Genomic DNA, 26720 nt, shown 5'->3' with positions numbered 1-26720 from the left:
GAAGGCAGGGATACAGGACTGTGTTCCAATCAAAACAACTACAAGTTTGCTTGCTCTCCTCAACAGCACAACTAGGAGAGCTCAACGGCACCTTATAGTTGAAGACTCTTTGAGTAAAAAAAAAAGTGCATTGATATGACATAGTTTGGAGAGGTGTGTGGCCACTTGGAAACACGAGATAGACGTTTCACTCAAACATTTGTATTTTTTTTTTCTTATGTTACACCTACCTCCAAATTTTCCAAGAATATTCTCAGCATGTTACTGAATGTATCCAGAGTGTTTTCAGGTTTTCGTTATGAACAAATGCGGGGAAAAGTACAGTAAATATTTGGATTCAGTCTTGTGTCAGGTGAACTCGTGTCTTCACCATTAGTCTAATAATTATCCCATAATCTCCAAACTGTTCCCTTTTAATTGCTACCGTGGTTATGCATTTCTTCTGTAAGAAACATTTCATTTTAGCCCTAATCATATAGGCCAATTCGCATGATTGTAAGGGTTAATCTGTGTTGATTCGTGATGCTCTTTATTCTGATGAGAAGGTGCTGCAGGACGACTTGGCTCTTTCTGAGGATGTGTAGGATTTATAGTCATTCTGAGCAATGACGAGCTACTCACTCTCATCTTGCCTCATTTCTCTCTTCCACCAACAATAGGATCTACTGTATTTCAGCGCTTCTTGAACCCATTATCTTATTAGCAGGAGCTTACAACTCTCAACTTTGGGTGAGGCTGCTGCCTTTTTTGGAGCAAGCGTTAGCTTGAAAGCAGGAATGCCTGACACATCTGTCTGATTTCAGATGTGTTGTCCTTGTGATGGATGTGGTGAGATTGAAGTGATTATGCTCACACAGTGATAGTTGAGGTTATAGAGAAGTAGTTGTGCAGTACAAATGTAATGTGTCATTCTTTATCAGGATAGGTGTGCTATGCATACAGTATGTATATAAAACAACACATAGGTTCCATAACGTCTGCTTCCAACTCACACCCTCAAATACGTAGATCCCCTGAACGCAGCTCACTCTCCAGATCCCAATCACCTGAATTCTAATCACCTGTTCACACACTTGTATGTCATTATCACACACTATTTTGTTCAGTTCTTTGCACCCCTTCACTGTGTGGTATTGTTGGTTTCGTGACACATAGCTTTCAGAGCTATGTTTTTCGCCGCCCGTGTATGATAGTTTTTTGCCTGCCTCACTAATGACGCCTATTCCCTGCCTGTACTTTAGCCTATCGGATTTCCTGTTATCTACCTATTGCCTGATCTCCCGGACGACGTCACTAGCCTTTTCCCTGCCTGAACTGTTGCCCTTTTGGACCCCCTGTGTATGACCTTCTGTCTGCCCCTGGACACAGCTACCTGCCTCCTCCTGTGGTCCTTTACAACAAACACCTGCTGCGCCCTGCGCTTGAAACCATCTCTCTGTCTCCCCTCGTGTTCATTACAGCTTCAGCACATATGGTACACACACTATGTGGGCAAAGTCATGCGTATGTGCTTGAGCCTATTACGGTGATGCTAATAGCTGGGGACAAGCCATTTTCTCTTACTGGTTTTCCAGCACACACTCATCAGGTTGGCTATCCATTTCTGTGTCCTGGCTGGTTCACCCCAATGCCTACGCTGGTACTACAGTCACCATTCTTTTATTATCTTTTATTATCCAAAGCTGCTTGTCTTGGATAGTGCTGCTATAAGCTCAAGTATTTTCAACCCCCCCCCCCCATACCGGCATCCCTCTTCGAGCACATCCTGAACCCCCTTCCCCTACACACACACACACATGCATACATACTATGATGACAAGTATTTAATTATGTATCTGATTTTGATGCATGACTGCACCAGAGAAAAGCTTCTGAAGTTGAGTGTTATTTTCAGGTGCTTTGTGTGGATTGACAGGTCTGAGGCTGTTGGTGGGACAATGCCATTGTGCACTCTAAAGAGCATGTCTGTCTAGTCCAATTAAGATCCTCCAGAATGCTGGACTGTTTATTTAGAAAATAGCATGATCCAGCGTCTTCCCCAAACTACACCAAGCTATGGAAAAAGAAACATGTAAATATAAACTGTGTTTTGAGGTGTTGTCTTGAGTTTGTGCCACAAACTGTGATCTCAATCAATAGGAAAGACTCAATTTTGCCTCTTTTTTAAATGTATACTTTAGAGCAGCCTCGCCACAGACAGACAAGTGCAGTACATGGTGTATTATTGGTGAACGGATTAAACATGCTTTGTAGAAGCCAAGGAAGATAAATACTGACTTTTAAAAATGTACTAATCCTCCACTTCCTTATAATCCTGGACAAGAGCAGGCAAGGTGACTGCTCCATCAGTGTGGATCAAACCTGACTTGGAAACTAACCAAGTAGTGATTAGTGGTGCGTGAGCTTGTGTGTGGGTGGCTGTGAAGCATCATATCTGTCATTTTAATATACCTTAATAATCATTTTGTACTCTATCAATCAACAGACACATGTTTTATTTGATAAATACAATTTGATTGAAGTAAACTACTAATGTAGGGGCCTGGATTCAAGAAAGATAGGTTGATGTAGTTGCTGATTTGACAGCATAATTTGTTAATTTATTAGCCATGTCAATATAATTGAGTTGTCCCTTTGCAACAATAATGATTTGAGAGAAATTAATGAAGATTTATACAATTAGCAGACTTACTGTGTAATGAAACAAAACACACGCACACAAGTATGCACACTGTTCTTAAGTGAAATCCTTTTTCCTAATGAATGCCGAGCCTCCACTGATCAAACGCTTAAGTTAAATGATCCCTCGGCTGGCCCTGAATTACAGTGCCTTGCGAAAGTATTCGGCCCCCTTGAACTTTGCGACCTTTTGCCACATTTCAGGTTTCAAACATAAAGATATAAAACTGTAGTTTTTTGTGAAGAATCAACAACAAGTGGGACACAATCATGAAGTGGAACGACATTTATTGGATATTTAAAACTTTTTTAACAAATCAAAAACTGAAAAATCGGGCGTGCAAAATTATTCAGCCCCCTTAAGTTAATACTTTGGAGCGCCACCTTTTGCTGCGATTACAGCTGTAAGTCGCTTGGGGTATGTCTCTATCAGTTTTGCACATCGAGAGACTGAAATTTTTTCCCATTCCTCCTTGCAAAACAGCTCGCGCTCAATGAGGTTGGATGGAGAGCATTTGTGAACAGCAGTTTTCAGTTCTTTCCAAAGATTCTCGATTGGATTCAGGTCTGGACTTAGACTTGGCCATTCTAACACCTGGATATGTTTATTTTTTAACCATTCCATTGTAGATTGTGCTTTATGTTTTGGATCATTGTCTTGTTGGAAGACAAATATCCGTCCCAGTCTCAGGTCTTTTGCAGACTCCATCAGGTTTTCTTCCAGAATGGTCCTGTATTTGGCTCCATCCATCTTCCCATCAATTTTAACCATCTTCCCTGTCCCCTCTGAAGAAAAGCAGGCCCAAACCATGATGCTGCAACCACCATGTTTGACAGTGGGGATGGTGTGTTCAGGGTTATGGGCTGTGTTGCTTTTACGCCAAACATAACGTTTTGCATTGTTGCAAAAAAGTTCAATTTTGGTTTCATCTGACCAGAGCACCTTCTTCCACATGTTTGGTGTGTCTCCCAGGTGGCTTGTGGCAAACTTTAAACAACACTTTTTATGGATATCTTTAAGAAATTGCTTTCTTCTTGCCACTCTTCCATAAAGGCCAGATTTGTGCAATATACGACTGATTGTTGTCCTATGGACAGAGTCTCCCACCTCAGCTGTAGATCTCTGCAGTTTATCCAGAGTGATCATGGGCCTCTTGGCTGCATATCTGATCAGTCTTCTCCTTGTATGAGCTGAAAGTTTAGAGGGACGGCCAGGTCTTGGTAGATTTGCAGTGGTCTGATACTCCTTCCATTTCAATATTATCGCTTGCACAGTGCTCCTTGGGATGTTTAAAGCTTGAGAAATATTTTTGTATCCAAATCCGGCTTTAAACTTCTTCACAACAGTATCTCGGACCTGCCTGGTGTGTTCCTTGTTCTTCATGATGCTCTCTGCGCTTTTAACGGACCTCTGAGACTATCACAGTGCAGGTGCATTTATACGGAGACTTGATTACACACAGGTGGATTGTATTTATCATCATTAGTCATTTAGGTCAACATTGGATCATTCAGAGATCCTCACTGAACTTCTGGAGAGAGTTTGCTGCACTGAAAGTAAAGGGGCTGAATAATTTTGCACGCCCAATTTTTCAGTTTTTGATTTGTTAAAAAAGTTTGAAATATCCAATAAATGTCGTTCCACTTCATGATTGTGTCCCACTTGTTGTTGATTCTTCACAAAAAATACAGTTTTATATCTTTATGTTTGAAGCCTGAAATGTGGCAAAAGGTCGCAAAGTTCAAGGGGGCCAAATACTTTCGCAAGGCACTGTATCTTTGACTCCCCCCATGCCGTAGCTCTGTGTCACCATGACGATCGGCCATCATCCATACCAAGTCCCTAAACCATTGTCACTATCCCTGGGGTTTACATTGCTTCCTCTCAACATGCCCTATTCACTTCCTCCATCCCAACAGTATAGCAGTGGCACCCAGCACCCACCTCAATGACTGCAGTTATCCAGCCCAACACGCCTGCCTGCCTTTGTCCACTCAGAGTGGTCTTGGCAAGTGGAAGCCAGCAACATCAAACATCCATTTGTCAAACCAGAGCACTGCAGCACTACACTACCATCCAGCCCTGTCCATTATCTCATTAGTTGATAGAAATGCAATTGAAGCGGTGACGTTATTCTGCCGGAAGGACTGGGATGAGTTTTCTATTGTACTGTCTGTAGTTGTTTGTCATATTATGTCAGTACAGGAGAAGGAAAACTCTGAGAGGTTTGACTGTAAATCGACTAAGGAATAAAACTGAATCTATGAGTCAAGAGATGCCCTATCTTTATAAACTAGTGGAACAGCCCTAGGGGCTGACTCTTGATTGATGTGGTGTGTCCCAGCTAACCTCTGCCTTCACAGGGTGGGTTGCAATTTGGCCTGTCCCATCTGTCCACAGCTATGTGGATAGAGTTGGAAGGAGGAGAGATTAATGCACCTGTCTCAACCCTGACTGTCACTGGTAATGGAAAACCAGTCTGGGACAGCCTTCACTGGCGTTGGGTCCCCCGTCTCCCCACACACTCTCCAGCTGCTCTGAGGAAAACACAGACCTCTGCTTGGGATTTCCTTAATAAGGACATTCCTCCACACTCAGATGCAGAAAGGAAAGTCCCCTGTCCCTGCAGCTGAGGTTCTCTGAGTCTGTTGTGTAGAAAGACAGTGAGTCATAGTGCCATTTGGCTAGAGTAATGCAACCTCCCTGTAGGAAATGTAGAATTTCTGAATCACAATTGTTTTTTTTCTGTCCCTGACCTTGAGTATTCAGGAATAAAAGGCACAGTGTGATATTCAGAGTTTGTACCTTACATTGATTGCAAATGATTGCAATGTACAAAGGTTAATTCAAATCAAGCTTTATTTATACAGCACATTTCAGACATGGAATGCAACGCAATGTGCTTTAAAGGAAACATCTAATAAAAAACAATTCAAATATAAGCTGAAATATTTACTACACAACAAACACGATAAAAAATGAAAGAATGATGAAATGAACAATTTAAAAGGAAAAGCAAAGCTAAAAATGTGTTTTAAGATCTCTTATATCTCTACAGTTTTGGCCCCCCTCAAGTTCTCTGGCAGGCTATTCCAGAGGCTGGGGGCATAATAACTAAAGGCTGCCTCCATGCCTCTTGGTCCTAGGCTTTGGGAACAATGTCCTTCTCTTTGTTTAATTTGTGTACTGAATAAAGCTGCTGAATGTATGGTATTGATATGTGCTGTTTATCTGATGACTACATCACACATTCAGTTTGAAAAGCATTTTCATGTGCTGTTCTCCTGTATCTCAAAGAGCACCAATCATATTATCTTCCTCTGGCTACTATTTCTAGCTGCTTGGAGGTGATTATGTAATTCATACAACAGGAGTTGAAAAGTGATGCCAGGCTGGATTGTGTTCCCAGAATTGGGAGGGGGAGAAAGGGGAGAGGGTGAGGGGTGAGAAAAACAAACACTGCCCTGTTTCTCAAGACTCTTAGCCCATCCCTGGCCTATCACTAACACAGCACCACAGCTGAATAGAGGAATTACACTAAAACCGTTTTAGATAAACTTTACAAAATATATTCACATCACCAAATAATTGATTAACACACTGTTTTGCAATGAAGGTCTACAGTAGCCTCAACATCACTCTTTACGGTAGTACTAAAAAGCATAAGCTACAGCTAGCTAGCATTGCAGTGCATGAACTGTGGTGAGTAGTTGACTCAAAGGGAGAGAAAAACAATAGTTTTTTTTCAGTTTCACTTACTTAGCTAGCAAATGCATAGAGAGCTAATTTTGCCTACTCAAACAGAGGGATGCTATCTTAGCTACCTGTCTATGACTACCCAACACAACACTGGAACTCTTCCAAGTGAAGGTAAGCTTTTGGTTTTATTAATTTATTGCCACTGGGGCCCGTCGGTGTAAGTGCTAAACTGCTTACTGACGGTAAATTGTAACGTTACTGCATGATTGTAGCAGGTTTACTTGAAAATAAAAGAGAGCCGCACACTCTAGGAGCTCAGATGCAAAAATTTTATACCAACGTTTCGACAGCCAAGCTGTCTTCATCAGGGTATAGTCACAAACACTGCGGGATGACTCGTTTATATAGTGTCAAAAGACACAGGTGTCTGTAATCATGGCCAAGAGTGGCCTTATATCATTGGTTAATAATCAAATATTAAAATGTCATACAAAGAACAGCATACAAACAACAAATGGATAGCATACGATCATAGATTATTTTGACTACACAAGTTTACAAACAATTACAATGGCAAAGTCACAATAATCACAAGAATGGCTTAAGATCAAAGTCTACGTTGAGACCGAAGGGCGCAAGGGTCTTTAAATTAAAGATCCAGGCAGCCTCTTGTTTTAACAATACATTATCAATACATTATCAATGTTCGATGCCAATATTACACAGAGACGAAATCGAGTGGCCTGCCTCCAAGAAGTGGGCCGCAATTGGATAAGTAAAGTTTTTACACCTAATGGTGCTACGTAGCTATTGTAGCAGGTATACTAACATGTTAGTTCTATTAGCAATGTTGATTAGGAAGTTACTGTTATGTACTTGAGTGAAGACCCAAAAGCGGTTTTAACAGAAAACAGAGTTCTTTAATGAAAAACAGGAATGGCATAAATCCTCTTCCAACGTAGTCAATGGAACAAAAAGAACGTTAGTATAATGCAGGATGCACCTGCCAGGCAGACTCCGACAGGATAGGACAAGGTGGAAGCAAACGGGACGACAGCTTGCTTCTGGCATCAAAAACACAAACAAGAATCAGACACTGAAAGTAGCAGGAACAGAGAGAGAAATAGAGACCTAATCAGAGGGGGAAGAGAGAACAGGTGGGAAGGAGTGAATGAGCTAGTTAGGGGAGATGTAGAACAGCTGAAGAATGAGAGACAGAGAAGGTAACCTAAAAAGACCAGCAGAGAGAGACAGAGTGAAGAGAAAGGACAGGAACAGACATAACAAGACATGACAGTACCCCCCACTCACCGAGCGCCTCCTGGCGCACTCGAGGAGGAAACCTGGCGGCAACGGAGGAAATCATCGATCAGCGAACGGTCCAGCACGTCCCGAGAGGGAACCCAACTCCTCTCCTCAGGACCGTACCCCTCCCAATCCACTAGGTACTGATGACCACGGCCCCGAGGGCGCATGTCCAAAATCTTACGAACCCTGTAGATGGGTGCGCCCTCGACAAGGATGGGGGGGAGGGACGAGCGGGGCGCGAAGAACGGGCTTAACACAGGAGACATGGAAGACCGGGTGAACGCGACGAAGATAGCGCTGGAGAAGAAGTCGCACTGCGACAGGATTAATGACCTGGGAAATACGGAACGGACCAATGAACCGCGGGGCCAACTTGCGAGAAGCTGTCTTAAGGGGAAGGTTCTGAGTGGAGAGCCATACTCTCTGACCGCAACAATATCTAGGACTCTTGGTCCTACGCTTATTAGCGGCCCTCACAGTCTGCGCCCTATTACGGCAAAGTGCCGACCTGACCCCCTTCCAGGTGCGCTCGCAACGCTGGACAAAAGCCTGAGCGGAGGGGACGCAGGACTCGGCGAGCTGAGATGAGAACAGCGGAGGCTGGTACCCGAGGCTACTCTGAAAAGGAGATAGACCGGTAGCAGACGAGGGAAGCGAGTTGTGGGCGTACTCTGCCCAGGGGAGCTGTTCTGACCAAGACGCAGGGTTACGAAAAGAAAGACTGCGTAAAATGCGACCAACAGTCTGATTGGCCCGTTCGGCTTGACCGTTAGACTGGGGATGAAAGCCGGACGAGAGACTGACGGAAGCCCCAATCAAACGGCAAAACTCCCTCCAAAATTGAGACGTGAACTGCGGGCCTCTGTCGGAAACGACGTCAGACGGAAGGCCATGAATTCGGAAAACATTCTCGATAATGATCTGAGCCGTCTCCTTAGCAGAAGGGAGCTTAGCGAGAGGAATGAAATGAGCCGCCTTAGAAAATCTATCGACAACCGTAAGAATAACTGTCTTCCCGCTGATGAAGGCAGTCCGGTGATAAAATCTAAAGCGATGTGAGACCACGGTCGAGAGGGAATGGGAAGCGGTCTGAGACGGCCGGCAGGAGGAGAGTTCCCAGATTTAGTCTGCGCGCAGACCGAACAAGCGGCAACAAATCGACGCGCGTCACGTTCCCGAGTGGGCCACCAGAAACGCTGGCGAATGGAAGCGAGCGTACCCCGAACGCCGGGGTGGCCGGCTAACTTGGCAGAGTGGGCCCACTGAAGAACGGCCGGACGAGTAGGAACGGGAACGAACAGAAGGTTCCTAGGACAAGCTCGCGGCGACGGAGTGTGAGCGAGAGCTTGCTTTACCTGCCTCTCAATTCCCCAGACAGTCAACCCGACAACACGCCCGTCAGGGAGAATCCCCTCGGGGTCGGTGGAGACCTCAGAAGAACTGAAGAGACGAGATAAAGCATCAGGCTTGGTGTTTTTTGAGCCCGGACGATAAGAAATAACAAACTCGAAACGAGCGAAAAACAGAGCCCAACGAGCCTGACGCGCATTAAGTCGTTTGGCTGAACGGATGTACTCAAGGTTCCTATGGTCAGTCCAAACGACAAAAGGAACGGTCGCCCCTCCAACCACTGTCGCCATTCGCCTAGGGCTAAGCGGATGGCGAGCAGTTCGCGATTACCAACATCATAGTTACGTTCTGACGGCGATAAGCGATGAGAGAAAAACGCGCAAGGATGGACCTTGCCGTCAGAGAGAGCGCTGAGAAAGAATGGCTCCCACGCCCACCTCTGACGCGTCAACCTCAACAACAAACTGACTAGAGATGTCAGGTGTAACAAGAATAGGTGCGGATGTAAAACGATTCTTAAGAAGATCAAAAGCTCCCTGGGCGGAAACGGACCACTTAAAGCACGTCTTAACAGAAGTAAGGGCTGTGAGGGGAGCTGCCACCTGACCGAAATTACGGATGAAACGACGATAGAAATTAGCGAAGCCCAGAAAGCGCTGCAGCTCGACGCGTGACTTAGGAACGGGCCAATCAATGACAGCCTGGACCTTAGCGGGATCCATCTTAATGCCCTCAGCGGAAATAACGGAACCGAGAAAAGGGACAGAGGCGGCATGAAAAGTGCACTTCTCAGCCTTCACATAAAGACAGTTCTCCAAAAGGCGCTGGAGGACGCGTCGCACGTGCTGAACATGAATCGAGAGAGACGGTGAAAAAATCAGGATATCGTCCATGTAAACGAAAACAAAAATGTTCAGCATGTCTCTCAGGACGTCGTTAACTAGTGCCTGAAAGACAGCTGGAGCGTTAACGAGGCCGAAAGGAAGAACCCGGTATTCAAAGTGCCCTAACGGAGTGTTAAACGCCGTCTTCCACTCGTCCCCCTCCCTGATGCGCACGAGATGGTAGGCGTTACGAAGGTCCAATTTGGTGAAAAACCTGGCTCCCTGCAGGATCTCGAAGGCTGAAGACATAAGAGGAAGCGGATAACGATTCTTAACTGTTATGTCATTCAGCCCTCGATAATCCACGCATGGGCGCAGGGACCCGTCCTTCTTCTGAACAAAAAAAAACCCCGCTCCGGCGGGAGAGGAGGAGGAGACTATGGTACCGGCGTCGAGCGAAACCGACAAATAATCCTCGAGAGCCTTACGTTCGGGAGCCGACAGAGAGTATAATCTACCCCGGGGGGAGTAGTTCCCGGAAGGAGATCAATACTACAGTCATACGACCGGTGTGGAGGGAGAGAAGTGGCCTTGGAACGACTGAACACCGTGCGCAGATCGTGATACTCCTCCGGCACCCCTGTCAAATCGCCAGGCTCCTCCTGTGAAGAAGAGACAGAGGAAACAGGAGGGATAGCAGACATTAAACAGGTCACATGACAAGAAACATTCCAGGATAGGATAGTATTACTAGACCAATTAATAGAAGGGTTATGGCGCACTAGCCAGGGATGACCCAAAACAACAGGTGTAAAAGGTGAACGAAAAATTAGAAAAGAAATGGTTTCGCTATGATTACCAGAGACAGTGAGGGTTAAAGGCAGCGTCTCACGCTGAATCTTGGGGAGAGAACTACCATCTAAAGCGAACAAGGCCGTGGGCTCCCTAACTGTCTGAGAGGAATGTCATGTTCCCGAGCCCAGGTCTCGTCCATAAAACAGCCCTCCGCCCCAGAGTCTATCAAGGCACTGCAGGAAGCAGATGAACCGGGCCAGCGGAGATGGACCGGAAAGGTAGTGCGTGATCCAGAAGGAGAGGCCTGAGTAGTTGCGCTCACCAGTAGCCCTCCTCTTACTGATGAGCTCTGGCTTTTACTGGACATGAGGTGACAAAATGACCAGCGGAGCCGCAGTAGAGACAGAGGCGATTGGTGATTCTCCGTTCCTTCTCCTTGGCCGAGATGCGGATACCCCCAGCTGCATAGGCTCAGCATCCGAGCCGGCGGAGGAGGGTGGCAGTGATGCGGCAGGTGGCAGTGATGTGGAGAGGGGAGCAACGGAGAACGCGAGCTCCTTTCCACGAGCTCGGCGACGAAGATCAAACCGTCGCTCTATGCGAATAGCGAGAGCTATTAAGGAGTCCAGACTGGAAGGAACCTCCCGGGAGAGGATCTCATCCTTAACCTCGACGAGGAGACCCTCCAGAAAACGAGCGAGCAAAGCCGGCTCGTTCCAGTCACTAGAGGCAGCGAGAGTGCGAAACTCAATAGAATAATCCGTTATGGATCGATTCCCCTGACATAGGGAAGACAGGGCCCTGGAAGCCTCCTCCCCAAAAACAGAACGGTCAAAAACCCGTATCATCTCCTCCTTAAAGTCCTGATACTGGTTAATACACTCAGCCCTCGCCTCCCAGATTGCCGTGCCCCACTCACGCGCCCGTCCGGTAAGGAGAGAAATGACGTAGGCGATGCGGGCTGCGCTCCTGGAGTAAGTGTTGGGCTGGAGAGAGAACACCACATCACACTGAGTGAGGAATGAGCGGCACTCAGTGGGCTCCCCAGAGTAACACGGCGGGTTGTTGATCCTGGGCTCCGGAGACTCGGAAACCCTGGAAGTGGGCGGTGGATCGAGGTGGAGTTGGTGAACCTGTCTTGTGAGGTCGGAGACTTGGACGGCCAGGGTCTCAACGGCATGTCGAGCAGCAGACAATTCCTCCTCGTGTCTGCCTAGCATCGCTCCCTGGATCTCGACGGCGGAGTGAAAAGGGTCCGGAGCCGCTGGGTCCATTCTTGGTCTGATTCTTCTGTTATGTACTTGAGTGAAGACCCAAAAGCGGTTTTAACAGAAAACAGAGTTCTTTAATGAAAAACAGGAATGGCATAAATCCTCTTCCAACGTAGTCAATGGAACAAAAAGAACGTTAGTATAATGCAGGATGCACCTGCCAGGCAGACTCCGACAGGATAGGACAAGGTGGAAGCAAACGGGACGACAGCTTGCTTCTGGCATCAAAAACACAAACAAGAATCAGACACTGAAAGTAGCAGGAACAGAGAGAGAAATAGAGACCTAATCAGAGGGGGAAGAGAGAACAGGTGGGAAGGAGTGAATGAGCTAGTTAGGGGAGATGTAGAACAGCTGAAGAATGAGAGACAGAGAAGGTAACCTAAAAAGACCAGCAGAGAGAGACAGAGTGAAGAGAAAGGACAGGAACAGACATAACAAGACATGACAGTTACTGTAGCTAATATGGTGACAACGATGTAGGCTGTGTGTAGTGGTTATGATATGGTTTGGCTTGGAAAGGTTTTTTGCCTGGTCACATACAGCTGATGTGTTGTGCATTGAAATTCACAAGCGAAGGGAAAAGGTGAGAGGAGGAGAGTGTGTAGATGTGAGAAGGAATACAATGTAGCTGCTATGAAAGTGAACTGGGTTTACGGTTGATCATTCCGTCGATTCTGTTGAAAAATGTTTCTTAAACGGAAGCAAAAGGTACGGGGATAAACATCTATTTAATTTTATTTAACTACTCAAATCAGTTAAGAATGAATTCTTATTTACAATGAAGGCCTACCCCGGCCAAACCCTAACCCAGATGATGCTGGGCCAATTGTGCGCCGCCCAATCACGTCCGGTTGTGATACAGCCTGCAATCAAACCAGGATCTGAAATGATCCCGAAGAGCGCAGCAGTCTATGGCACTGCGTCTCAGTGCTAGAGGGATCATTTCAGACAAATAGAAACTCTCGTTTGCAACTGTTGGACTAATGATTACACCCTAGATCAGCAAGATGCAGGCAAGAGTGTGCAAGTCGGTATTGAATGTGTCACACAACATTTTCTCTCGACCTGTGTGCACCTACATTGTAAACGTTCATTCATAGGCTAGGTTGTAGCAACCGCATGATGGGTATAGGGAAAATTGAGTATCATGTAGTAGCCTAAACCTGTCGCTGTTACATTGAAGTGGGTGAATGGAATATGAATGACAGTCATCCAATATGCTGTAATAGAAATAAGGCCAGGCTCATGAAAAAAAAGTACCGACCATCACTGATTTCCAGAGCTGTGACAGAGCGAGCAGAATAGTCGCAGGAGCACATTTCAAATGCAAATTGAGTGTCACAATAAAATATGAAAAATAATCTCCTGACACAGAGAAACCCGAGAAAACCGAGAACCGCCTGGCGCCTCCCCCCTCTGAGCTGACGGGAGTCAGCAGCATGCTGGTGCGGTAGATCTCTGGCCTGCTATCTGAATACAAAGATACAGGATTAGAAGTTGTTGAGTGCAGTTGGCAAAACAGGAGCCCTGATTATAATGTAGGGAGCTACATCGCACCATGAAATATATAACAGGACAAGGCAAGGGGAAGAATTGCCCAGTGAATCATTCAGCCCTGCCTGGAACGTGACTGGCGGCTGCTGGAAGGGGGATGCTACATACATCAGACGGCAGGCTGGTGCTCAGATGTGGAGTGTGCCACGATGGAGGGTGGAGGGGGAAAGTGGAGGGAGCAGAGAGTGGCAAGGGGAGGGAGAGGTAAGGAGCAGTTGGGCAGGTGAGTATTACATTTGAGTAATTTGGCAGACACTCTTATCCAGAGCGACTTACAGGTGAAGGAGCAAACGACTGGGGTCAGAGGATGATAAATCCTGAAATAGGGCAGTGGGTAGGCTATTTCCTGCCATGCCCTGGAGTGTAAAACATCCAAAGATTAAGGATGACATTGTGAGTTATCTGAGCATGAAGGGGTTAATTAGAACACTTGCACCTCCAGGGGGGTAAAGCTGCCCCTCTGATTCACCATGTTCCTGCCTTGGCCTGTCACAGATCCAACATGGCAGCTCAGCCTAATAGCTTCCGCTCTCTGATAACGCCAGGCCTTCCTCTGCTCTGTCCACACCCAGGCTTGCCGTGAGAGGGATAATCACTGATCATTAAGTCTATAGAATATAGACTCACTGGTTTCTAAAAGAGAATGTGCAGCTGTGTTCTCTGGGTTCTGTCTCTCTCTTCCCCCTTCTCTCTCTCTCTGCCTCTTTATTTTTCTGACTATCTCTTTCTCTCCTTACAGTTTAGCTCTGCATCCGGAGCGTGTGCTGGTAGCCACGGGACAGGTGGGCAAGGAGCCTTACATCTGTGTGTGGGATTCCTACACCGTACAGACCGTGTCCATCCTCAAGGACACGCACACACACGGCATCGCCTGCCTGGCCTTCGACCTCGACGGACAGGTACAGTTATGAAACAACACTTCCTTATGCGTATCCATCTACTTTGCTAGATTTCCGTATTATTGTACTACATCAAGTGACAGATGTAGGGGGAAAAGACTCAGATGATTGCAGATGATTAGATTAACATGAATAGTTCAGTAAGAAATGAATATAGCAGCTACATGACTGTTAGCGCCTCCTCTGCTCTGGCATGGCAGTGGCACTCCTGCTCGGCTCGCCCACTGGGTTGCGTTTCTAAATGACACATCTGTGATTGCTCCAGTGGTTTTAGCAGGAAGGCTATACAGCGACAGAGAGAGTGTGAGAGAGAGGTTTAACGTTAAGAGTCAGCTGGAATCTCTTTCATCCACTGACTCAGAGTTTGGCAGCACGTTGTGAAGTTACGGTGAGCAACACATACAGTACAGGGGCCAGAGCTTTGATGACTGGAGTAGCAATGTACTGCAGTAGAAGAGTGTATCGTTACTTATGGTGTTGTTTTCTCTGTGCAAACTATTATTGCTAATGTATTTCAGCTCTTCATGCCATAATTAACATTCTGCACCCCCCACCTATTGCATTTTCATATAAGTTACTTACAGTATAGGACGAACTAGTATAATTTGCATGAGGCATCATTGTTAGGTGTTATAACTTCATGTATACTCCTTCCACTGAAATGTTAGCTTGTTGCCAACTCTCCACAGAGGAATACTTTTCAGGGTTTATTTACAGTCGTTTGCTGTCTAGTATTTGTTGCATTTAAAAAAATCTATATTTCATGGATCAAGCACTCAGTTTTATCTTGGTGAGCCCCTCTGAGTCTCCCATAGGGGCCCTCAGAGCAGTTCTACCTCCACTGTTTACAGAGCTACACCATGGAAATTAGTCCATGCATTTTCCTGGTTGGTTAGAGTCGTCTGGGGATTGAGATAGGATGTGACAGTCTAAAACTATAACAGGCTCTGGCTCTGAATGCCTCTGTGTTCTCTGGGTCTCCTGATCTCTCTCTGTCCTCTCTACGGATCTGGTCATGTCAACATTGTCTGGACTGTGTTATGTTCCCAAGTGGCTCAGCGGTCTAAGACATTGCAACTCAGTGCAAGAGGTGTTATTATAGTTCCTGGTTCGATTCCAGGCCTTATCACATCCAGCCATGGTTGGGAGTCCCATAGAGCGGCGCACAATTGGCCCAGCGTCGTCTGGTTTTGGCTGGGGTAAGAATTTGTTCTTAACTGACTTGCCTATTTAAATAAAGGTTCAAAAAAATAAAAATGGCCCCTTCCAGATGACAGTGAAGAAACTTCTGAGGACAGTTGACATTGATAAAAGCACTTATTTCTCATCCAATGCAAATAAAACATCCACATTTACATTTTAAGGATTTGTTTCAAAATGGTCTCTAAGGGTTCAGTGATTAATCACAGTAGGAATATACACTGAGTGTACAAAACAGTAGGGACACCACCTTCCTAATATTCAGTTCACCCCCTTTTGCCCTCAGAACAGCCTCAATTCATTGGGTTATGGACTCTACAAGGTGTTGAAAGCGTTCCACAGTGATGCTGGACCATGTTGACTCCAAAGCTTCCCCACAGTTCTGTCAAGTTGGCTGGATGTCCTTTGAGTGGTGGACCATTCTTGATACACACAGGAAACTGTTGAGTGTGAAATCCCCATCAGCATTGCAGTTTTTGACCCCCTCAATCCGCTGCGCCTGACACCCACTATCATACCCCGTTCATAGGCACTTAAAGATTTTGTCTTGCCCCTTCACCCTCTGAATAACACACACACACACACAATCCATGTCTCAAGGATTAAAAATATTTCTTTAACTTCTCTTTTCCCCTTCATCTACACTGATTGAAGTGGATTTAACAAGTGACATCAATTTGCGGGACCATACATCCTAGATGTAGGGCCCTCTAGGATCTACACCAGGCAATGTCAGGGGAAGGCCCTAAAAATGGTCAGAAAGACTCCAGCCACCCTAGTCATAGACTGTTCTGTCTGCTACCGCACGGCAGCCGGTACCGGAGTGCCAAGTCTAGGTCCAAAAAGCTTCTTAACAGCTTTGACTCTGTACCAGTACCCCTGTATATATATCCCGCTATGGTTAATTTACTGCTGCTCTTTAACTATTTGTTATTTTATTTAGTACTTAACACGTATTTTTCTTCACTGCATTGTTGGTTAAGGGCTTGTAAGTAAGCATTTCACTGTAAGGTCTACTACACCTGTTGTATTCGGCGTATGTGACAAATACAATTTGATTTGATGTCATGGAAAGAGCAGGTGTTCCTACTTTTTTGTATACTCAGTGTATAAAAGCTTCCTTCATTTGTCAATCTGTAAACCCTTTGAGCTAACCCACAAAGACCAAGCAATAAACCCTTTGAGCTAACCCACAAAGACCAAGCAATAAACCCTTTGAGCTAACCCACAAAGACCAAGCAATAAACCCTTTGAGCTAACCCACAAAGACCAAGCAATAAACCCTTTGAGCTAATCCACAAAGACCAAGCAATAACCCCTTTGAGCTAACCCACAAAGACCAAGCAATAACCCCTTTGAGCTAACCCACAAAGACCAAGCAATAAACCCTTTGAGCTAATCCACAAAGACCAAGCAATAAACCCTTTGAGCTAATCCACAAAGACCAAGCAATAAACCCTTTGAGCTAACCCACAAAGACCAAGCAATAAACCCTTTGAGCTAACCCACAAAGACCAAGCAATAAACCCTTTGAGCTAACCCACAAAGACCAAGCAATAAACCCTTTGAGCTAACCCACAAAGACCAAGCAATAAACCCTTTGAGCTAACCCACAAAGACCAAGCAATAAACCCTTTGAGCTAACCCACAAAGACCAAGCAATAAACCCTTTGAGCTAACCCACAAAGACCAAGCAATAAACCCTTTGAGCTAACCCACAAAGACCAAGCAATAAACCCTTTGAGCTAACCCACAAAGACCAAGCAATAAACCCTTTGAGCTAACCCACAAAGACCAAGCAATAAACCCTTTGAGCTAACCCACAACGACCAAGCAATAAACCCTTTGAGCTAACCCACAAAGACCAAGCAATAAACCCTTTGAGCTAACCCACAAAGACCAAGCAATAAACCCTTTGAGCTACCCCGCCAAGAACAAGCAATAAACCCCTGATAAGGGCCGTAATGCATTTTTACTTTAAACAATAAAGAAGCAGTTTTATCAACATTCCACTGTCCTACAATATTTACTGAACTTCCTCTTCACTGGAGAGCGTGTTAGTGTTCACTCCCTTTGCACCTCACCTGTTAGAACATGCTTTGCTGTATCGCGGAGTAGCCTATCATAATATATTATATATATACTTTGAAGAGAGCACAGCTCTGTGATCGTGTCATCGTTGCACCATGCAAAAAGATTGCCTCTAGGTCAAACCGATAGAAAGTTATGACTCATATTATCGGAGCTACCTTTAGAAAAGATATATATCAACTTTGTAAACTATTTTGCGGGCCGTATACTACTCGTGGGCTGTAGAGCCAACCATTTATTTGATAACAAACAGAAGTAAGATCCCTGCTGTATCCACAATGCTTAAACAGCCCTTCTGAATCATTTGTCAATTGCTTCATGCTATCATGAGTCAGCCAATCTTCCACCGCTCTCACCTTTGTCAGGATTCATCTGAGCGTTCCCTGCAGCAATGACGTATCCCAAAAAGGAGTAAATGGAGCAATGGAATTCACATTTCTCTGCTTTGACAAACAGCTGGTTCCCCCAGGAAGTGCTGGAGGACTTGTTGGATGTGGAGGACATGTTCTTGAGCTGAACAGGAAAAGACAAGGATGCCGTCAAGGTAGACAAACACAAACCGGTTTAAAATGTCACGGAGCACAGCGTTGACCATGGCCTCGAACACTACAGGAGCGTTGGTCAGTCTGAACAGCATAACCAGATTTGCGTAGTGTTGAAGGCTGTCTTCCACTCGTCTCTTCCCGTATCCAAACTAGGTGGTAGGCATTCCAAAAGGTCCACCATCAAAAAGATGTTCACCCCCTGGAGAGGCTTGAATGCTGAAGAGAGGAGTGGTAGATTTGTTTTACCGTGATGTCATTGAGGCCCCGGTAGTCGATACAGGATTTAGTCCTTTTTTCCACAAAGAAGATCCCTGCAGCCAGAGTCCTCAAATGTAGTCCTCTATGGCCTTATTCCCAGACAGGGAATAAAGCCGCCCCCGAGGCAGTGTGGTGCACAGGAGGAGATCAATGGCGCAATCGTAGGGACGATGCAGCGGAAGTGATGTGGCATGAGTCTTGTGGAAATCCTCCCGGAGGTCCTGGTACTCTGCGGGAACAGCGTAGAGATCCAAGGCTTTTCCCAAGCCTGCAGGAGGACGTCCCTGGGCAAGCTGTGCCGCCTTAAGGCAGTGTGCATGGCAGAACGGGCTCCAACCCAGGATCGAACTAGTAGCCCAGTTGATCAAGGGGTTGTGCCTCTGGAGCCATGAAAATCCCAAAACCACAGGAACATGAGGAGATTCAATTAGTAGAAACTGTATGGACTCACTGTGAGTCACCGACACTCGCAGGTTAATGGGAACCGTACTGTGAGTGCCCCTGCCAATGGAGCGTCCGTCCAATGCTCTGGCGTCCATGGGAATAGAAGGGGGTTATGTGGAGATACCCAGCTCAGATACCAGGGTAGCGTCCATGAAGCTCTCGTCAGCCCCAGAGTCAATGAGCACCCGGAGAGATTTAGCAGGATAGCATGAAGAGGAGTATGAGTAATAGGAGTTTGGAGACTCCCAGTATTGTCCACCAGCATACTTGTACCTACTGATGAGCGGGGTCTTTTACTGGACAGGTGGATATACACTGCTCAAAAAAATAAAGGGAACACTTAAACAACACAATGTAACTCCAAGTCAATCACACTTCTGTGAAATGAAACTGTCCACTTAGGAAGCAACACTGATTGACAATAAATTTCACATGCTGTTGTGCAAATGGAATAGACAACAGGTGGAATTTATCGGCAATTAGCAAGACACCCCAATAAAGTAGTGGTTCTGCAGGTGATAACCACAGACCACTTCTCAGTTCCTATGCTTCCTGGCTGATGTTTTAGTCACTTTCGAATGCTGGCGGTGCTTTCACTCTAGTGGTAGCATGAGACAGAGTCTACAACCCACACAAGTGGCTCAGGTAGTGCAGCTCATCCAGGATGGCACATCAATGCGAGCTGTGGCAAGAAGGTTTGCTGTGTCTGTCAGCGTAGTGTCCAGAGCATGAAGGCGCTACCAGGAGACAGGCTAGTATATCAGGAGACGTGGAGGAGGCCGTAGGAGGGCAACAACCCAGCAGCAGGACCGCTACCTCCGCCTTTGTGCAAGGAGGAGCAGGAGGAGCACTGCCAGAGCCCTGCAAAATGACCTCCAGCAGGCCACAAATGTGCATGTGTCTGCTCAAACGGTCAGAAACAGACTCCATGAGGGTGGTATGAGGGCCCAACGTCCACAGGTGGAGGTTGTGCTTACAGCCCAACACCGTGCAGGACATTTGGCATTTGCCAGAGAACACCAAGATTGGCAAATTCGCCACTGGCGCCCTGTGCTCTCCACAGATGAAAGCAGGTTCACACTGAGCACATGTGACATACGTGACAGTCTGGTGGGTCAGTCATGGTGTGGGGTGGCATTTCTTCGGGGGGGCGCACAGCCCTCCATATGCACGCCAGAGGTAGCCTGACTGCCATTAGGTACCGAGATGAGATCCTCAGACCCCTTGTGAGACCATATGCTGGTGCAGTTCGCCCTGGGTTCCTCCTAATGCAAGACAATGCTAGACCTTATGTGGCTGGAGTGTGTCAGCAGTTCCTGCAAGAGGAAGGCATTGATGCTATGGACTGGCCCGCCCGTTCCCCAGACCTGAATCCAATTGAGCACATCTGGGACATCATGTCTCGCTCCATCCACCAACGCCACGTTGCACCACAGACTGTCCAGGAGTTGGCGGATGCTTTAGTCCAGGTCTGGGAGGAGATCCCTCAGGAGACCATCCGCCACCTCATCAGGAGCATGCCCAGGCATTGTAGGGAGGTCATACAGGCACGAGGAGGTCACACACACTACTGAGCCTCATTTTGACATTACATCAAAGTTGGATCAGCCTGTAGTGTGGTTTTCCACTTTAATTTTGAGTGTGACTCCAAATCCAGACCTCCATGGGTTGATACATTTGATTTCCATTGGTAATTTTTGTGTGATTTTGTTGTCCGCACATTCAACTATGTAAAGAAAAAAGTATTAATAAGAATATTTCATTCATTCTGATCTATCATGTGTTATTTTAGTGTTCCCTTTATTTTTTTGAGCAGTGTATATAATGTGCTGTAATACCACAATACAAGCAACTGTTGGAGCTCAGCCTGCGTAAATGTTCATTAGGAGACAATCTAGCCCTGCCTAGCTGCATGGGCTCTGGAAGAGACGAGTCACCAGTCCCCGATGATTCCCGATGGAACTCGGGTGACTTCAGATTCTCTCAGGAATGCAGGAGTCGAGGACTTCCAAGGTTGTTCGGAGGCAAGGGAGAAACCGTGGACGAGCGAGTGTGACCTAGAACAGACCTCCTCTCCCTCTTACGTTCCTGTAGGCGCCCATCGATCCTCATGGTCAAGGTTATAAGGGAGTCGAGGTCCATGCATAACTCCAGAACTGAGAGCTCGTCTTTAATTTCCTCCGATAATACATGAAGGAAGGTGTCGACCAGGGAATCCGGGTTGCAACAGTGTTGCGGAGCTAGTCGGAGTCTGCTGGGTTAGTCATGGCCAGTTCATACCATCACCACTCAGGTTATGACCCAGATGCAGACACAGGAGGCCGCTGGTTCTCAGAATATTTATTATATCAAATGGGGCAGGCAAAAATGCAGGTTGAGGGCAGGCAGAGGTTCGTAGTCTAAGGCAGAGTAAAATAAAAAGGACAGAACGTCAGGCAGACTCAGGGTCAGGGCAGGCAGAAAGGTCGTAACCGGGAAGACTAGAAAGCGAGACCTAGAGAAATTAAGAAACACGCAGGTAAGACCTGACAAAACAAAACAAACTGGCGACAGACAGACAGAAAACACAGGTGTAAATACACAGGGTAATGGGGAAAGTAGGAGACTCTTGGTGGGGGGTGGAGACAAACACAAGACAGGTGAAACAGATTACGGTGTGACACATGCTAACTTTTTGATCCAGATAATCTCACCCTTCTTTGCTGAATGAATACCCACAGTTTCACAAGGTTTCATCATGGGGTGAAGCTTTACCCATTAAAATACAGTATTCTCATCCCCTCATGTGGACTTGCCCAAACGTGGATTCATTGGCAGATCAAAGTTTCCTCCCACCACCAAACAGAGCAAGGTGCAGCAGAGTAGAGATGGATTTCCGTAAGCATCCCCTCTCCTGCTGCTGCTGCCTACTCACTGGGCTATAGGAGCCTCTTCCAGCAGAATCATACAGATGGGCTCCCATCCAGAGCCAGAGGCATGGAAACTTTTACTGTATACAGCCAATGTTATATTTTCTTTTATTGTAGTCATGAGTCATATGAGTGTCAAGTAAAATAGTGTTGTTTAGAGTAGGCTGTGGTCTGTACCATACATTCTGTTTCATAAAATGCTTTTTCCTTTGCAGTGTTTGGTCTCAGTGGGTCTGGACTCCAAAAACACAATCTGTGTGTGGGACTGGAGGAGGGGCAAGGTGCTAGCAGCAGCTCCTGGCCACACTGACAGGGTAACTATACTACACCATCCTCCCCTCTCTGTCTCAGGCTACCAAGCCCAGATCGATCTCCTCAATTACTGTAGCTAGAAATGCCGCAAGGATGGAGCAGGAAGGAGGATGAGCCCAAAGGAGACGCACATAAACAAGTTAGGCCTGATTGATCATTAGCATTCACTACAATGGCTGAGGAGACACTAAGCCAATGAAATAAAATGTTCAAAAGATTAAATGTATGCAGATGTCTTTTTATTCAGCCAAAATACGCAAAGACACATACCTACACACACTAACACTAATTGGGGAGGCAGGGTAGCCTAGTGGTTAGAGCATTGGACTAGTAACTGAAAGGTTGCAAGTTCGCATCCCCGAGCTGACAAGGTACAAATCTCTCGTTCTGCCCCTGCACAGGAAGTTAACCCACTGTTCCTAGGCCATCATTGAAAAGAGGAATTTGTACTTAACTGACTTGCCTAGTTAAATAAAGGTACAATAAAAATAAAAACACACCTGAAGTGTTTGTGTTAGAATGATGCTAATTGAAGATGACATTCAGATATTGTAAAGTATTTGTTGCACAGTATGTTATGCATTTAATTGTACAAAGTTAAACTTACTATGTGATCTTTTCGACAGATATTTGACATATCGTGGGACTTGTACCAGCCAAGCAAGCTTGTTAGCTGTGGTGTCAAACATATCAAGGTACTGTTTAAATCAAGTTCATACCTTACAAAACTAGCTTACTGAAGGTCCTCAAGCTATCAAAGTGTGTTAGAATCTACAATATGTTGGATGGTTGGCACGCACAGATATGGTGTCCATCATAGACTATTCTTTTGAAAAGGTATTATGTCTTGTGTCTGGTTACCATAATGTTTCAGAAAGTTCTGTAGAGAATTTAATGGAAATACGCTCCTTTCCTCTTGGCCTTCTTTGCTTTATCGCAGTGATAATATCAAAGCCTTACAAGAGATATACAGTACCAGTCAAAAGTTTGGACACAGCTACTCATTAAAGGGGTTTTTCTTTATTTTTACTATTTTCTACATTGTAAAATAATGGTGAAGACATCAAAACTATGAAATAACACATATGGAATCATGTAGTTAACAAAAAAGCGTAATTTTATATTTAAGGCTCTTCAAAGTAGCTACCCTTTGCCTTGATGACAGCTTTTCACACTCTTGGCATTCTCTCAACTAGCTTCATGAGGTAGTTGCCAGGAATGCATTTTAATTAACAGGTGCGCCTTCTTAAACGTTAATTTGTGGAATTTGTTTAATTCTTCATGTGTTAGAGCCAATCAGTTGCGTTGTGACAAAGTATGGGTGGCATACAGAAGATAGCCCTATTTGGTTAAAGACCATGTCCACATTATGGAAACAGCTCAAATAAGCAAAGAGAAATGACAGTCCATCATTACTTTAAGACATGAAGGTCAGTCAATGTGGAAAATTTCCAGAACTTTTAAAGTTTCTTGAAGTGCAGTTGCAAAAACCAACAAGCGCTATGATGAAACTGGCTCTCATGAGGACCGCCACAGGAAAGGAAGACCCAGAGTTACCTCTATTGCAGAGGGATTACTCCACTAGAGTTCCAGCCTCAGCAATTGCAGCCCAAATAAATGCTTCATAGAGTCCAATAATAAGAAGATACTTGCTTGGGCCAAGAAACACAAGCAATGGACATTAGATCGGTGGAAATCTGTGCTTTGGTCTGATGAACCAAATCTGAGATTTTTGATTTGAAACGCTGTGTCTTTGTGAGAAGCAGAGTACATGAACGGATGATCTCTGCATGTGTGGTTCTCACGTGAAGCATGGAGGAGGAAGTGTGATGTGGTGGGGGTGCTTTGCTGGTGACACTGTCAGTGATTTATTTAGAATTCAAGGCACACTTAACCAGCATGGCTACCACAGCATTCTGCAGCCATACGCCATCCCATCTGGTTTGCGCTTAGTGGGACTATCATTTATTTTTCAACAGGACAATGACCTAACACACCTCCAGGCTGTGTAAGGGATATTTGATCAAGAAGAGAAATGGAGTTCTGCATCAGATGACCTGGCCTCCACAATCACCCGACCTCAACCCAATTGAAATGGTTTGGGATGAGTTGAACCGCAGAGTGAAGGAAAAGCAACAAATAAGTGTTCAGCATACACCATGGGACCACGCAGCCATCATACCACTCAGGAGAAGATGCATTCTGTCTCCTAGAGATGAACGTACTTTGGTGTGAAAAGTGCACATCAATCCCAGAATAACAGCAAAGGACATTGTGACAATGCTGGAAGAAACAGGTACAAAAGTATCTATATCGACAGTAAAAACAAGTCCTATATCGACATAACCTGAAAGGCCACTCAGCAAGGAAGAAGCCACTGCTCCAAAACCGCCATAAAAAAGCCAGACTACGGTTTGCAACTGCACATGGGGACAAAGATCATCATCATGATGAAACAAAATAGACCTGTTTGGCCATAATGACCATCGTTATGTTTGGAGGAAAAAGTGGGAGGCTTGCAATCCGAAGAACACCATCCCAACCGTGAAGCATGGGGGTGACAGCATCATGTTGTGGGGGTGCTTTGCTGCAAGAGGGACTAGTGCACTTCCCAAAATAGATTGTATCATGAGGATAGAAAATGTTGTGGATATGTTGAAGCAACATCTCAAGACATCAGTCAGGAAGTTAAAGCTTGGTCGCAAATGGCTATTCCAAATAGACAATGACCCCAAGCATACTTTCAAAGTTGTGTCAAAATGGCTTAAGGACAACAAAGTCAAGGTATTGGATTGGCCCTCACAAAGCCCTGACCTCAATCCTATAAAAAAATGTGTGGGCAGAACTGAAAAAGCATATACGTGCAAGGAGGCCTACAAACCTGACTCAGTTACAGCTCTATCAGGATGAATGGGCCAAAATTCACCCAACTTATTTTGGGAAGCTTGTGGAAGGCTACCTGAAACGTTTGTCCCAAGTTAAACAATTTAAAGGCAATGCTACCAATTACTAATTGAGTGTATGTAAACTTCTGACCCACGGGGAATGTGTTGAAAAAAATAGAAGCTGAAATAAATCATTCTCTCTACTATTATTCTGACATTTCACATTCTTAAAATAATGTGGTGATCCTAACTGACCTAAGACAGGGAATTTTTACTAGGATTAAATTTCAGGAATTGTGAAAAACTGAGTTTAAATGTATTTGGCTAAATTGTATGTAATCTTCTGACTTCAACTGTAGGTATGTCCAAACTTTTGACTGGTACTGTATGTAAAAACATTTTTTTACTGGAGTGATGGAGGTAGATATGTATAGGGGTAAGGTGACTAGGCATCAGGATATTAGATATACACAGTAAGCTTGTAAGTGAGTGGGTGTGTAGAGTCAGTATAAATGTATGTGCATGTTATTTGTGAGTGAGAAGATGATGGAGTGAGTGTGTGTGTGGGGGGGGCTACTAGGGCCATGTGAGTGTGCATAGAGACAAAAAAAGGTCAATGAGGATACAAGGTTAACTCAGTCCGTGTAGCTATGTCGTTAGCTATTTATGAGTCTTATTGCTTGGGAATAGAATATGTTCAAGAGACTGTTGGTACCAGACATGATGCACCGGTACCGCTTGCCGTGCGGAAGCAGAAAGAATAGTCTGTGGCTTGGGTGGTTGGAGTCTTCAACGATTTTCCGTGCCTTCCTACCACACCTCCTGATATAGATGTCCTGGATGTTGTTTGCAGAGGAGGAAAAATGTAGTATTTGTAAAGGAGAATTCAGCAGAATTCAGATTAATGAAAGTAAAGTCAGGACAATGTTTCCACCGCCATTTCTTGCATTATTAATTTTACCAGCACTAAAAGATCCCACCATGTTGAACGAACAAATGATTGGTCGAGATTTATAAAATTGTACTGACACTTCCTGTTTCCATTACACCTGTCGTGATTTTAAAAAATGGACGATATATCTTTACTTTCATAAAAACTGTCAATGAAAACGTGGTTAGTGTTCCTGCTGCACTCAATCCTGTTTAAAGAATACTTTTTTTTCATCAAGCAGATCTTATATAAAAAAGCACCCATATCTCTGCAAAGCCTTGGTGCTCTGTATTAGATTCATGGAGGATGTTAATTCTCCAAATGGAATTTAGACCAAATTGTTGTCTTTAGATAAGTATCATATTACAGGGAACTTCTGCTTTCATGATATCTTTTCCATTTAATTGAGTATGCTTCTGTGTGTGATTGTGTGTTTATCATTGGAATATGCATTTGTCTACCTTATCTGTAATGTGAAGGTGCTCCCACCCCCACCCCTCGTGATAATATACCCCTCTCCCACAACCCTGCGCCAGAACCCCTTTGCAGCGAAGCAATCCTCTCTCTCTAAATCTCTCTCTTTGTCTGTCTCCCGCTCTATCTCCTGATGCCAAGGCAATCCAGCAATCATCCCACATAATTCCCAAGCCTTTACCCTGCGGACCGTGTGACATCTGCTCTGCAGCCCTGTGCTCACTCAGCGATTATAGCACTCAATGCATCCAGGAGATTTAGCCCCAATAATCCCCTCACTACAATCCC

At 45.2% G+C, this 26720-nt stretch overlaps 1 protein-coding gene across 1 annotated transcript in view; it reads left to right on the top strand.

Annotated features, from left to right (window-relative positions):
- LOC135508208 (echinoderm microtubule-associated protein-like 5) overlaps window positions 1-26720 on the top strand; it is a 75132-nt gene that overhangs the window by 10911 nt on the left and 37501 nt on the right. The window contains exons 2-4 of the mRNA XM_064928243.1: window positions 14224-14383; window positions 22046-22144; window positions 22769-22837. Coding sequence (XP_064784315.1) covers window positions 14224-14383; window positions 22046-22144; window positions 22769-22837 — 328 coding nt within the window. The remainder of the gene's footprint in view (window positions 1-14223; window positions 14384-22045; window positions 22145-22768; window positions 22838-26720) is intronic.

This window comes from Oncorhynchus masou, chromosome 21 (assembly GCF_036934945.1).
Source record: "Oncorhynchus masou masou isolate Uvic2021 chromosome 21, UVic_Omas_1.1, whole genome shotgun sequence".
In the NCBI taxonomy this organism is placed as follows: domain Eukaryota; kingdom Metazoa; phylum Chordata; class Actinopteri; order Salmoniformes; family Salmonidae; genus Oncorhynchus; species Oncorhynchus masou.
Note: the sequence above shows the minus strand (reverse complement) of the source record. Positions and strands in the feature narration are given on the sequence as shown.